The 14,243-nt window shown below is 41.7% G+C and overlaps 1 protein-coding gene across 2 annotated transcripts in view; it reads left to right on the top strand.

Annotated features, from left to right (window-relative positions):
* Positions 1–14,243, top strand: part of CFHR5 (complement factor H related 5) — a 134,103-nt gene that overhangs the window by 100,847 nt on the left and 19,013 nt on the right. For both annotated transcript variants that reach the window (XM_059413033.1, XM_059413032.1), the window contains exons 2-4: positions 4,111–4,288; positions 7,260–7,457; positions 8,545–8,721. In XM_059413033.1, coding sequence (XP_059269016.1) covers positions 4,231–4,288; positions 7,260–7,457; positions 8,545–8,721 — 433 coding nt within the window. In that variant the 5' untranslated portion in view covers positions 4,111–4,230. The remainder of the gene's footprint in view (positions 1–4,110; positions 4,289–7,259; positions 7,458–8,544; positions 8,722–14,243) is intronic.

Consider the following 14,243-nt stretch of genomic DNA (forward strand, 5'->3'; position numbering starts at 1 on the left):
AGTGGACCCCTACTAATGGGAGACAGTTCCCGTGTGGACGTGACTCCGGATGGGGTCTTGAGCTTCTTTAGGAACCAGGATCCCCCGATGTCTCCAAATGGAAGACAACCCGTCCTATGGGTCTGGTTTTTCCCAAGCGAGGCTGTTGAAAAACCTCCAAGTCTTCCCTGGTCTAGATCCCAGGCCAATTTAACCTGGGAGGGAGAACCGCGCATGCGCTTTTGGCACGCCACAGTTGGCCTTGGGCTGCAGGGGGCACTCCAGGCCTATGGAACCCCAGCCTGAATTCAGGCACTTGAATGACCTCAGGATGGAGGGAGCCCCACCCCCTGATAATCCTTGTGAGGAAGCAATCTGCATTGCTTCCATTTGCATTGGCTTCCTGATGGGTTTGCCAACAATCAAGACTCCCAGGTATCTCTTATTAGATGATAGGATACCCAGGCTGGCCTACTCAGCCTTGCCCTAAGACAGGAGGGCAGTATCCAACCACCTACATAGCCTCCAGGACAAAGGAGGCCAACCCTGAAAATCTTTCTAAGGCAGCAGCCTTAGATACCCTGATGAGATGTCAAGCTTCTCAACCATCGTGGCTTCTCAGGTGTTTCTTGGGGGTCTTCCGGTCATCTAACCTAGCCCTGCCCAGGCAAGGCCGATCTTATTTCTGCAGCTCCGCCTTCAGGGGGAATATATGCATTTGTGGAGCTTAAACCTTGGAATTAGGCAGATGCCAGGTTCCCTAATGACCGCCTCCTGTGACTGGCCTCACCGGACATTACTCAGGTCAAGGTCCCTGACCGCCCTGACCTGCATGGCCCACATATATGTGGTCTACACCATGTCAGCCAGCCCTTGGCTTTTGGGGCCCTCAGAGGCCTGCAGAGCTCAAGCCGGTCCTCAAATACTTCCTAGCTGCCGGGGTGTGGAGAGCCTAAAATCCTTCCTGAGGCTTCAGCTTGACCTGTTGACAGCTCATTCCCATTGGAAGCAGCTGCCCAGTGGCTTCTCCAGAATCAAGGATCCCAGGTGTCTCTTATTACACATTTCTCAGCCACCCCTTCCTGCCCCACTGAGGCAAGGCACTGTGGATTCTTCCAGCTCTTCCTTCAGGGAGAATATATGCCATTTTGTCTGTTAAGCCTTGATATACCAGATGCTCGGGAACCCAGCTGCCCCGTCCTATGACCCAGCTTCAGCCAACATCGCCCAGTTCCAGGTCCCTGGTTACACTGGCTACTCGGACTCACGGGGCCTGTGCTTCCATGGTCCATATTCTGTCAGTTGGCTTCCGGCTGTCACGGCCTTCTATGCCTGTGGAGGTCAGGTGGGGGTCCCCATATGCCTGCTGGCTTGCAGGGTGGACAAAGCCCACCCCCCTACTAAAATCATGCTGGGGCTCCAGCTTCAACGAGAGGCAGCAAGGCCCATTTGGACCAGCTGCCTGTTGGGTGTTTGGCTTCTCCAGCAACCAGGGGGCGTCTCTTACTGGAGGAAGCACAGCCTCTGTACGACCCACGCAGGGCAAGGCAATCAGGACGACTCTAGCTAGGCCTGCAGAGGGAATATTTACATTTGCATAGGTTGGGGCTTAGAATTAGATTTTTTGCACCCCAAGAGCATGTTCCTGGGACCAGGTATCTCTGGATGCTTGTTCTCCTTTTCCAGGTCTCTGGCTTACCCTTACCTCGGGGGAGTGCACACGGACAGTATGTACCCCAAAAGTCGGCTTTGGATAGACCTTGCCCTCCAAGCTTGTGAAATTTAGGCCTCCACTGCCAGCATCACCCCTGGTGGAGAGCGAGCCCATAGGTGTGAAAGGGTGACAGGTGGTCATCATGCAGACTTGCTGCCTGTAGGCTCCAGGCCTTCTGGGGGAATCAGGACTCCCCTGGGTCTCCATACTGCAGGCCACTTCCTAGTAAGGCAGTTGAAAAACCTCCAGCTCCGCTCCTGGGGGCATATTCCATAATGTAGGTAGGCCTTGTCCATTAGGCCGATACCCCGTACCCCCACTAGCTCTTCTCTGTGATGCTCATCAACTGCGGTGGCCCTGTTGCAAGTCTCCTTTTGGCCTCAACTGCCAGACCTGCTCACGCAGACTCTGTACCCTGCCACCCGGCCTTGGGTGGCAGGGGCACCCCAATGACCTCAATGTCCTCCGGGTAGAAGGAGCCCACCCCTGGGAAGTCTTTCTGAGGCCATAACTTTAACCTGGCAACAGGGTCTGAAAGACCCCTCTCCCCTTGCTAAAGGCTTGTCTAAGTAACCTATTATTCCCATAGCCGGATGGCAACACATATCCTGCACAAACAGGATGTCTGTGATCACCCGGTCTGTCAAAAGAAAAGACAAATGAGAAGTAGAATGTAACTGGGACTTTCCAGAGTGCTGACCCAAGGAACCACCAGAACGCCCTGACCCCAACGCCCAATCGTGCTTGATTCAAATTAATCAATCAGACTCCTGTAACCATGCATACCTGCTTCTGTAAGATCGCTTCCCGCTACCGCTTCCCGCCACCCCAACCCTTGCCTTATATAATCTGTTCCCCAACCTAGCCTGGCGCGCTCAGTCCACAAAGGCTGATGCGTCTGCAGGCGCCTGTGTAACCAATAAACCTCTTGCAACTTGCATCCAGTGGAGGCTTGGTGTCTGCTTCTTGGGTGCGGATCGAGGGTCTTTCAGGTCCTCATGTGGACCGACTGTCTGATGGGGTCTTGATCTTTATCAACAACCGGGGGCCCCCAGGTATCTCCTATTCAAGACTGCCCTGGTCAGCACTCCTGGTCCTACTCTGCCAATGCAGTGCAGATTCCCCCAGCTCTGCCCCTAATGTGCACATTTGTGTCGATCAGGCCTTGGAATTGGATGTCATTGCCCAGGTTTTATTTCTTTTTATTTTTTAGTCTAACTTCCTAGGAGTCATTCCTGAGTCAGCATAACTTAATTACATCAACCCAAAATGGGTCAGAGGTCATCCTTAAACACATCGACCCGCTAAACATCCCATGTTTTGTCTCTGAAACTCTGTGTGGTTTAGGAAGTGCTTTCAACATTCAGGGAGTGTGCAAGTCTGCTCCATGTTCAGCCAGGGACAAGCAGCTCCCAGGACCCTCTCTGATTTCTCTGGGCACAACTCTTGTATGTCAAGGGACTTCCGGACCACCAGCAGGAAGTATTATCTTAGTGGGGTCCTTTTGGTCTTTTTCCTCCAAATTTCCCTGTTAAATTTCCGGCCAGGCTGCCATTTTGTTTCTTGCCCCAACAGTATCCTGTAGAGACTTAGCCTTCCTGGATTGTTTCCCACTGTAATCTCTATTGTGTTCACCAGTGTCATTGGCTGTGGATGTTTTCCAAGATCATCTTTAATGTCATTCTACTCGAGCAGGACAGCAGAGCTGCTGGTCATAATGCCTGCCTACTCACGTGACCCACAGAGCGGGGCAGAGGTCAGAGAAGGAAGGGTGAGACTTACGGAGATTTCCTTTCATAAGCATTTCTTGACAGTATGTTCTTTGGCCAAATTACAGAAACTATAAATAGTTTTGGTTTTTCAAAATAATTTTGTCCAGCATTATTTCTGTCTTTTGAAGAGGGGATCTACCACAACCCTGTCCTAGCCATTCTTGCCAGTCCCACGTAAAGGAGTTTGAAATACACTTTGTTCAAGATTTCAGGAAGCATTATTTGACATAATTATTCTTGACTACACTTAAAAAATATCTACAAACCTATAATAACTATTAAGAGGGAACCTAATTCTTAGTGCCAGTTTGAAGAGGAATTTATAATAACTAAAGCTGGACATGGCTTTAGAATGAGGACGGACGAGCTACACTTGGTTGCCTTCTGAAACAGTTGACCTCCTGGCTATCGAGGAGAGAGACAAGAGCTTCATTTCTCCTCCCCAGGGGTCCATTTCTGAATGCTTCAAATTCAGAAACTTTGTGACGGCAGCAAGGAAGTTGCAAACCTATTATCCTGCTCAAATAAATATCAATAGGGGAATTTAGAGTCTTGATGTGAAAACACGAATAAGACACTATTTAGTTTTTTTCACATGACCCTCTGTGAACTTTGGTATTTACCAAAGCTATTTCATTACAACAGCTTCCTGGCAGTGCCCTGAAATTCAAAAGTCATGCATGTCACCCCAAATGAAAGCAGGACTTGGAGCAACACCACTGCTGTTGGGCCATTTCTAAACATATGTGCTTGGGATAATCTGCCATGCTGCTTTTAATTAATGTCATTCTAATCTTCTGGATTTCTACTGCTGGGGTGCAAGGTAAGTTGAAAACATGAGAGCAGATCTGAATATTTAGTTCCTCTTTCATATGTTGGGTGTGTGTATGTGTGTGTATATGTGTGTGTGTAAATATGTTTTAAAATGAATAAATAGGGGCACCTGGGTGGCTCAGTGGGTTAAAGCCTCTGCCTTCGGCTTAGGTCATGATCCCAGGGTCCTGGGATGGAACCCTGTATCAGGTTCTCTGCTCGGCAGGGAGCCTGCTTCCTCCTCTCTCTCTGCCTGCCTCTGCCTGCTTGTGATCTCTGTCTGTCAAATAAATAAATAAAATCTTAAAAAAAATAAAATGGATAAATAGGTAAGAACATTTTGAATAAAGTCTTATGATTTCTTTTTTTGGTCTTATGATTTATTTTATCAAAATGTTTTCTAATATGAAATTAAGAGAAAATAGAATGAAATTATTTTCTCTGTCCTCTAAGTTCCCAAGTGTGAAAGCCACCAAATACAACATTTGGAGAGGAATTACAGGATGAAAAAGCTACATATAATGATGTCCAAAGGGTCCAGTACCAGTGTATTTCTCCATAAATTCTGCAATGCCACTGGCCAGGAAAAGGATCCCAAGAAAATCTGGAAATTTTTGCATTTTCATAGATTTGCTAATTTTAAGTATTATTAAACTAGGAACATCCTTTTTCAATCTAACTGTCATTTAACAAAGGGAAATCTCTTTTAGTAAAACAGTACAGTATATTCTAATTTTTGTGAATAATAAACCAGTGAGATGTTAGTAAGTTTTTTTTGTTGTTGTTGTTGTTGTTATTTGCTTTTTCTGAGCTCTTCAGTAAAGGTCAAAAGTGAAAAGAAATTGTCCATCCTTTGTTTATTAAAACTAGAAACCACATCTTACAATATTTTAAAAACTGTCTCATCTTATTTCATGTTGAGATAAAAATCATCATATCCAAATAATGGAAAACAAACCTCTAACAAGATCCAGGATGGCTGATTAGACCACAGGTAGAAGTGAAATTTCAGTCCTGCCTTTTATTGTTTGATTTCCAGAAGGGGTGTATTTTGCTATTTTGTTACTTGCTAATTTTTACATCTAATAGACATTCTTTGGGGGAAGTTTCTCTTTAATCCTAACATGAGAGAAAAATAGGAACAATACAAATGCTTTACTTTTAAGAGCCACCCTCATAAAAGTTATAAAACCTCCTTTCTATGGACTTGAAACTCCTTTTGTTTGATACTACTTTTAGCATTGAGATAGACTCACAGGAGAGCAATTAGCAGATAGGGATAAAAGTCCAACAGGCATTGCTTCGTCTCAATCAGAAATACCAAATTCTCTGGTTAGACTGGACGACCGTCTCACTGAAGAACTGTCTGGATGGGTGGATAGGTGTATTTGATTTTTTTTTTTAATCTGTGTATCTGGTATAGATTGTTTTAAACATCTGTTAGCAATGACATTAAGAGAGGATTTTGAAATGGGCAAAAAGCAGAGGAAAATAAGTATAAAAGTTGAGAATGATAAGTAGACTTTTTCCAACCCCTGACCTAGAAAAAGATACTCAAACTTCACACTCATCTCCCGGAGAACCGTCAAGTGAAGATCCATCCAGAAGTTGTGTAGATGTTAAATGACCTCCAAGTCTGTGTTGGACTAATAAGGCTTAGAGTCCTGTGAACAACTGGCCCCAGAGCAAAAACAGCATGTTATATAAAAACCCTGTTTGCTTGCCATGGTGAAATACTGATTGAGCACTGGATTAGGCTGTATCCTACAGCAAGGAAGCTCAAAAAAAAAAAAAAAAGAAAAGAAAAGAAAACTCTGTGCTCCACCATAGCTTTGAGTGTCGTTGGAGGAAAGCAAAATGTGTTAATAAGTAAACAGATTGCAAGACTATGTGTCCATGTACATTTGTTGTGGGGTGTGTGTGTTTGTGTGTGTGTGTGTGTGTGTGTATGTGTGTAGAAGGGTATGGCTCTATTTCATAGGAAAGGTAGTCATGAGCTTTTATCAGAATGTAGAGACGGGAGTCATCATCTCTTCCTTTTGGAGGGGGTGACTGGCTAAAGGAGGTCTGCCAAAAGAGGTTAAGGTTGAAAGCTAGCCCATTGCTGTGCACACAATGAATATCTTTGCTCAATGTGACAGAATGAGCATTGAAGGATAGGTAGAAGAGGGACAATCGGAGAATGGAAGGGATATTTTTCTGGATAACAAAGTGAGGTAGAAATGGATGGAAATCAAAGGCTGTAATTTGAGGGGAGGGCAAGGCTTATCTGGAAAAAAGAATTATGGGAGGTGCGACTCTCAATGTTATAAGGGTCTTTTTCTCCTGCACGTTCTCCAAAACTACCACGGGTCAAATTGTAAACAGATAAGTTAGCTCAGGTTTTGCAGGTTAAATGTCATGGGAATCACTTTTGTGCCACATGCAAAGTCACCTCTAGACAAATGCACGAGAGAATTTCCCGAGGTAATTGGTGAGCTGAATTTTTGGAAGTTGTTTTCTTTACTCACATAAGGAGAAAACAAAACTTCTTCATCCTCACGGCACCAGGAAAAACCAGACAGCACTGAGACTGAATCAGAACAGAGAAAGGAAAGGCCCCAGGGAGCCCACACGATGCTGTTCCTACCTGGCAGCCCGTAGTGTGGACCCAAGCCCGCCGCTGCCTGCTCCCTTCTGCCGATGCTCATAGATAGATGGTTGTGTGGGATTTTCTTCTCAAAGTTACTGCGGAAAAGATTTTTATTCCACGTGACTCCAAACATAAATTTCATGTTCATTGACAATGGGCTTTTCAAATACTCTCGTACTCTTAATTCGAGATCGTTTTTTTGTTCTTGATGATGAGTACACTGGAAGGCATGTAGAGTAGAGGAAACTGAGCTGCATGGCAGAAAAAAAAAATCAAAAAGGTGATTAAAATATGACTTAATGATTCACTGATGTGGGTTAATTCTTCAGTTTTGTTTCATTTTTCCCAGCCTCTTCCTACTGTAATTACCCAAAAATAAACCACGGAATTATATATGGTAGAGAGCGCTCGGAGGAACATTCCCTGGTTCCTGTTGGGGAAATTTATTATTATTCTTGTGAATATAATTTTGCATCTCCTTCACGATCCTTTTGGACTCGCATCATCTGCACAGAGGAAGGATGGTCACCAACACCCAGGTGTCTCGGTGAGTAAATATCTTGCACAGCAGATGTGGCTGAACCATTCGGTAGTTAGACGCGGCCGAGATGTCTCGGCAGACGGTCCCAGGGATCAGGATTAGCCAGCGAAGATGAGAAACGCAGTCCTTTCTTGAGAGGCCTTTTCTGAAAAGCAAATGAAGAATAAATATGTGAAGTTTCTTGTGTTACCTAGAAGTGCTTTATGTATTTTAATTTTAAAAACTGAAGATTTATATATTTGACATTAATATGTATTTCCTAATATTTGTTTGGTATCAGCCTGGGCATATTTTTCCTTTAAAACAAATCTTTTTGCATTCTATTTTGAAACTTGCCATTCTTTTGAATATTGCAAAGATCGTATGAGTGTAAATATTTTCACTTTCATATTTTCCATAAAACACGTCTTTTGTTCTTACAGTGATCTCTCTATTAATCCTTCAGTGAATGTGAAGAGCAGACTCAGGAGGGACTGGGTATATTAACCAAAAAGCAGTGGGGGGAGGGCGTCTGGTGCTCAGTCTGTTAAGCACCTGATGCTTAAATTTGGCTCAGGTCATGATCTCAGGGTCATGAGACACAGCCCGGGCTGGGCTCTGAGCTCATGGAGGAGTCCGCTGGTCCCTCTCCCTCCGCCCTCTCCTCCCACCCCCACCCCCTGCTCCGTCTCTCTCAAATAAATAAGTAAAATCTTAAAAAAAAAAAGAAAAAAGAAGAAAAACAATGGGAGGCAGAAAATACGTGCCAACAAAGGAGACAGTAATGGTCTTTCTTGTTCTGTAAGCAACATTTATGAGAAGAGAGAAATGGATATATTAAAATCTAATTTTGTACCTCGAGAAGTTTATAGAAACAAAATATTTTTTTGTAAAAACCATAAAACGGAATGAAATGTCAATTTACATTTCATACATGGAAGTAATGTATCTATAGGAGCATGATCAGAATTCTTTAGAAATTTTGTTTTCATACCTGATTTCAGTTTTGTTGTTGTTGTTTTTAAATCAGTTGTTGTTGTTGTTTTTAAATCAGTTGTTGCTGTTGTTTTTAAATCAGTTCCATCTTGTACATTAAACAATCTTTGGTCCTTAGGACAGTGTTTCTTTCCTTCTGTGGAAAATGGTCATTCTGCATCTTCAGGAAAAACACACCTGGAAGGTGACAGCGTACAAATTGTCTGTGATGTTGGCTACAGCCTTCCTCATAATAGTGACACCATTTCATGTTTGCAAGACGGCTGGTCTTTTCCTCCCAAATGCAGTACCACCAGTAAGTAAAATGCTGCCCTGTCACATCCTGACATATGATGTGATTTAAAAAAATATATATCTGTTGTCAGGAGCTATGTGTAGGTTTCATTGCTGGCTTTTATGCTTATGCATTTGTTTTTCAGTTCCAGTTGAGTCTGATGGATATACAAAAATCATACTTTGCCTGTCTACACAAATCCAGTGCATGCAATACATAGAAATGTTAGATAATACAAAGGTTTTGAAGGCAGTCCCTTTATGTTAAAGGAACACCCATTTATTGCTTACAGGAAAATTATCATGTTAGTTGGAAATAAACTTTACTTAAAACTGGAGTGTCAAACTGAAAAGAGACTTTTTAAGTGACCATAAGTCCAATCGTAGTTAAAATGTCTTATGACCAAGAGAGTTTTATACAGTTCTTTTATGGGTGCATGTTAAATGTACAGGCTTAATTCAGTAAGCACTCAGTTTCTTTGTTTAAAATATTTTGTACCTGTGAGTGTTATGTTTATTTGTCTGTGGCTTAGAATGTGGAAAACTACTCCTTAAGAAACTGTACAAGACGATGGCCTCTCCTAGGCCTGTGTGAACGCTTGGGATTCTTCATCTTTGCAACTCGCTGGCAATCATTCTTAAGGCAGTTTCGTGGAGTTCCAGCCGAGGCTTGCAGAGTTTAGTACTCAACCAAAGACACAAGAACACTCTTAAGAAAACTTCTCTGGCTCTACCTCCTCCTAGTACCCTCTTTGTTACTCTGCCCTGTAAATTCTAGCCGTTCTAACCACCATGGTCCCCCATACTATCATCTTCCTTGCTCTTCTCAGTTCAGGAAGAACCCTGGACCCTCTGTGGCTTCTCCCTGCCCCCCTCTACCCCCCAAATACAGTCTGGAAATTACTCTCCTAGTAAAAAGCTGAAACAGTCATAGACTGTTATTTGGGGTTTGGGTGGGTGTCCCCCCCCCTTTTTTTTTTATCATCACAGACTTGCACTGGGCAATTTCCAGTTTTTTAGAGCTGTTTTGTACAGTCTTCTAACATTTTTTTCTGATAGAAATGTATGCTGAGGGCGCCTGGGTGGCTCAGTGGTTAAGCCGCTGCCTTCGGCTCAGGTCATGATCTCAGGGTCCTGGGATCGAGTCCCGCATCGGGCTCTCTGCTCAGCAGGGAGCCTGCTTCCTCCTCTCTCTCTCTCTGCCTGCCTCTCTGCCTACTAGTGATTTCTCTCTGTCAAATAAATAAATAAAATCTTAAAAAAAAAAAAAAGAAATATATGCTGATACCAGCTAAACTATCTTATCAGGAAATGAAGTCTTCTGATATGCTTTTTTTTTTTTTTAAAGATTTTATTTATTTATTTGACAGACAGAGATCACAAGTAGGCAGAGAGGCAGGCAGAGAGAGAGGAGGAAGCAGGCTCCCTGCTGAGCAGAGAGCCTGATGCGGGGCTCGATCCCAGGACCCTGGGATCATGACCTGAGCCGAAGGCAGAGGCTTTAACCCAATAAGCCACCCAGGTGCCCCATTTCTGATAAGCTTTTTGAAATAATTGATTCCAGAACTCATTATTTAAATTTAAACTTCTAGAAAATAGAGTCTTTTTAAAGCAATGAATTAAAATACTCAGTTCCCAGTTGGGCCACAATCTCTTTCAATTACAAGGGGCTTACACATGACCAATACTTGCAGAAGAATAATAAAAGAAGACATTTAGTGACTTCCGACCTGAAATGTCCCGTGGTTGAACAGGTCTCGTAATTTTTAAGGCTTTAGTTATGCTATAACCATTTCATTGTCATCTTCATCTCGAGAATCATCTCTCTTCATTTTGTGGGATAATGGCAGTTGTCAGACCACCAATTGTATTGTAGCGACCTGACAACTCAGTTTGACCAGTGGTAACGCACACAAGCTGTCTCCTGTGTATATTTTGTGAGACTCTATTAGCCCTTGAGAAATTCTGTGTATCCAAAGTTGGGTGTTGGTTGAAGAACACCACAGAAAGTCAATGACATTTCAGGGCAACTGGAATCTAGCACAGGTTCTGAGGAAAGTCACCTCTGTGACCATGAGTACATGATCACCCTTTTGAGCTAAGTTTACTGATCCACAACATGAGTATGTTAAACTTTCTAGGTAACAATGATTAAAATACAACCATTTTTCTTTAAATCCCTAAATTGTTTTTACCTGTGGTGGAAGCTCTTATTTTCTGCCAACTGTGTTAGATTTATGGACAAATATTTAGTGAGAAATGGCTTTTAACAAGAATTAGAGTATCAAGGGAAGAGATAAGGACTGGATAACAAAATGGTAGAGATTCCAAAAAATGAAAAAACAGGAGGAATACAGGAAAAGAATAGAGAAAAAATAAATATCTAGAACAAGAGTTCTAAATTTTTTCTGAAGCTTGCACACCTTTTGTTCCCCAAAATAAGCTGTGGGAAAACTGATAAAATCATTAATCACTTCATTAAATCAATCATGATATACACATACATTTGAATTTTGTGGCAATGTTAATGACATTGTAAATCACGCGTCTTAAAAAATGTATTGGCTTTATTCTTAATGCTTAATTCTTAATGTCTTAAAAAGAAAACCATCCATACTGTTCATATTTAAGCAGCTTCAAGTCTTTAGGAAAGTAATATGCAAGTAAATTAAATTTTCAATTTTAGTAATTTTATCAGAGGATGTTACCACTGATTGGTCCTTTTAGGTGATTTTAAAATGTGTACTTAACCTTTAAAAATCTGATCTATTTAAGTAACGAAAGAATGTGATAAACTACAGCTAACCACAAAAACAATGCTGACATTCATCAATATGAAGATGAGGTTTAAAGATTCCATAAATTTTACAAAAGGCAAAATTATTCTGTGGTATTTACGGAAAAGAGAGGGTTAATGACTAGAGATGTCATGAGGAACTTCGAACATGTGAGTGACCATTCTGTTGTTTTAACTGGATAACAGTTACAGAGGTGTGTTTATTTTGTAAAAACTTACTGAACTTCTGATTTTTACACTCATCTACATGCATGTTCTGTTCAGCAAGTTCATTACCACACATTATTAGGAGACCGTTCCTAGGATGTCTTCACATTTCTGCAGGGTCCAGGCTTTCTGAACAGAGTATTAGCAAACTTGGCTAGAAAATGATGAAATAGAAAACACATCTTGGACGTCAGAGCTAACCTATGCCTCCAGTGAAACTTGGAGCTGTCTTTCTGGAGCCTTTGCTTACATCTCAGAGAAGTAAAAACCTTCCTCTCTCTCTCCCCACAAACATGTCTCTGCTCCAGAGCAAAGCTTTCCTTCCCTTTCTCTCTTGCGGGGAGAATGGACCAAGGGGCCAGCTGCCCTGGAAACCTCCAAGTCTCTTACTTCAGAGGTTCCTTTCCCATGGTGCAAAGCCACTGCCCGAGCACGAGCACCTCTGGCTGTCACGGCGGGTCTGATTACATGGACGCTGACAGATTAGAGACTAGAGCTCAGCTGGCAAAATGGCTCTTTGAGAGTCATCACTTATTTCGTCTCTGATCTAAAGAACTAATGTTTCCTGTAAGGAGGATCCATTTTCATATGCGTGGACACACACACACACACACACACACACACACACACACACACCAGGTACTTACTGTATACTACGAGAACATATAGGATACTATAGATGGTAGGTATATACATAGATGTATATATTTATGTATATATGTATATATATATTTATGTATATGTATATATTTACAGGTATACATAGACATATATATTTATGTAGTAGAATACTTAAGTATATCTAAAAATAGTTTCATTTATTTAGGAGTATCATGTATATATAAGGAAAATGTACATAAAATCAATTTTTACTAAATTATTAATAATATTTTCTAATGTACATAAAATCAATTTTTAGTAAATTATTCATAATATTTTCTAAAAGATAATTTGTGAATTGGTGCGTAATGATTAAAGGTTTTTGTCCACTTGTTGTGTGCTTGGGATAACATTAGGAATAAGACCCTGATTTTAAATATGCCTTCAAGTCTTAAGATGTGTCAGTACTAGCACATGCCAGAAATAAAGGTAAGAGCATATGGTTTAACCTCAGTGATGAGTTGGACTATGAATGCCATGATGGATATAAAACAGAGATGGGAGCACCCCGCGTCTATAGGATGAGGTGACAATGGCTGGTCCCATGTTGCCCACAGGCTACGGTAAGTACTGTTTCTTCTAGGAAACGAAAGCAATTCTGAATGTATTTTTTTTTAGTAGACTCTATTGAAAGATGTTTCCTAATGAACAATCATCAAAATTTAAGGTGTCCCCAAACAGCTTTAAGAGACCAATGTTAAATAATGATTTAATAACAGATCTTTGAAAAGCTACTTAGCTCATCCAAAATAATGTTGTTTATATGCCACATGCATTGTAATATTTACAAACAAGGTGAACGCTGTTTTAAAGGTACCTTGAATGCATGCTGCCAAATAATTCAAAACTAAGCAAACTCACCAAAGTTATAGTTTGCTATGCCTGCTACAGCAACTTTAGATATTATGCTCCTGGATTTTCATCCTTTTCCTTGTCATTTGATTATAAATTCACAATTTATGGTCAGAGACTTGAGGCACCTGGATGGCTCAGTCAATAAAGCATCTGCCTTCAGCTCAGGTCTTGATCTCAGGATCCTGGGATCGAGTCCCATGATGGGCTCCCTGTTCAGCAGGGTGTCTGCTTCTCCTTTTACCTCTGTGCGTGTGCTCTCTCTCTTTCTCAAATAAATAAAACTTAGAAAGAAATTTATAGTCAGAAACTTGTATCCCATTTGTTTATTTTAGAGCAGTTTGGGATTTCATGGCACAACTGAGGGGGAGTGACAGAGATGTATCCCTTGGCCCATACATGCAATACAGTCTGTCCCAATATCAACTTGACCGACCAGCCATATTTGTACAATTGACGAACAGTCTGACACATCGTAATCACCCAAAGTCTATAGTTTACATTACAGTCCATTCTTGGTGTTGCACAGTCTTTGACATAAACGCTGCACAGATGCCTTCAAGTTATGCCAAATCATACCCTTCCTTAAATATGACTGTACATTTTCCCCCATATATATTAGTTTTCTGCCGCTACTGTAACAAATTACCACAAACGTAATTGCTTAAAACAGTGCACACTTATTATCTTACAGTTCTGGAGGTCAAAAGTCCTAAAATCAAGATGTTGAATTACAGTTCCTTCTGGAGGTTCTAGGAAAGAATCTGTCTCTGCCTTTTATAGCTTCTCAAAGCCCTTTGCGTTTCTCGACTCACCGCCCTCCCTTACACCGCTTCAACCTCTGCTTCTGTGGTCATACGTCCTACTTTGATCCTGATACCTCTGCTCCCTTTTGTAAGAACCCTTGTGATTATACTGGGTCCACTCCCATACAAATAATTTAAATTAATCTCTCCATCTCAAGGTCTTTAACTTAATTGGAACTACAAAGTCTGTTTTTCCAAGGAAGGTAACATATTTGCGTGTTT

This window comes from Mustela nigripes, chromosome 10, assembly GCF_022355385.1.
Source record: "Mustela nigripes isolate SB6536 chromosome 10, MUSNIG.SB6536, whole genome shotgun sequence".
Lineage (NCBI taxonomy): Eukaryota > Metazoa > Chordata > Mammalia > Carnivora > Mustelidae > Mustela > Mustela nigripes.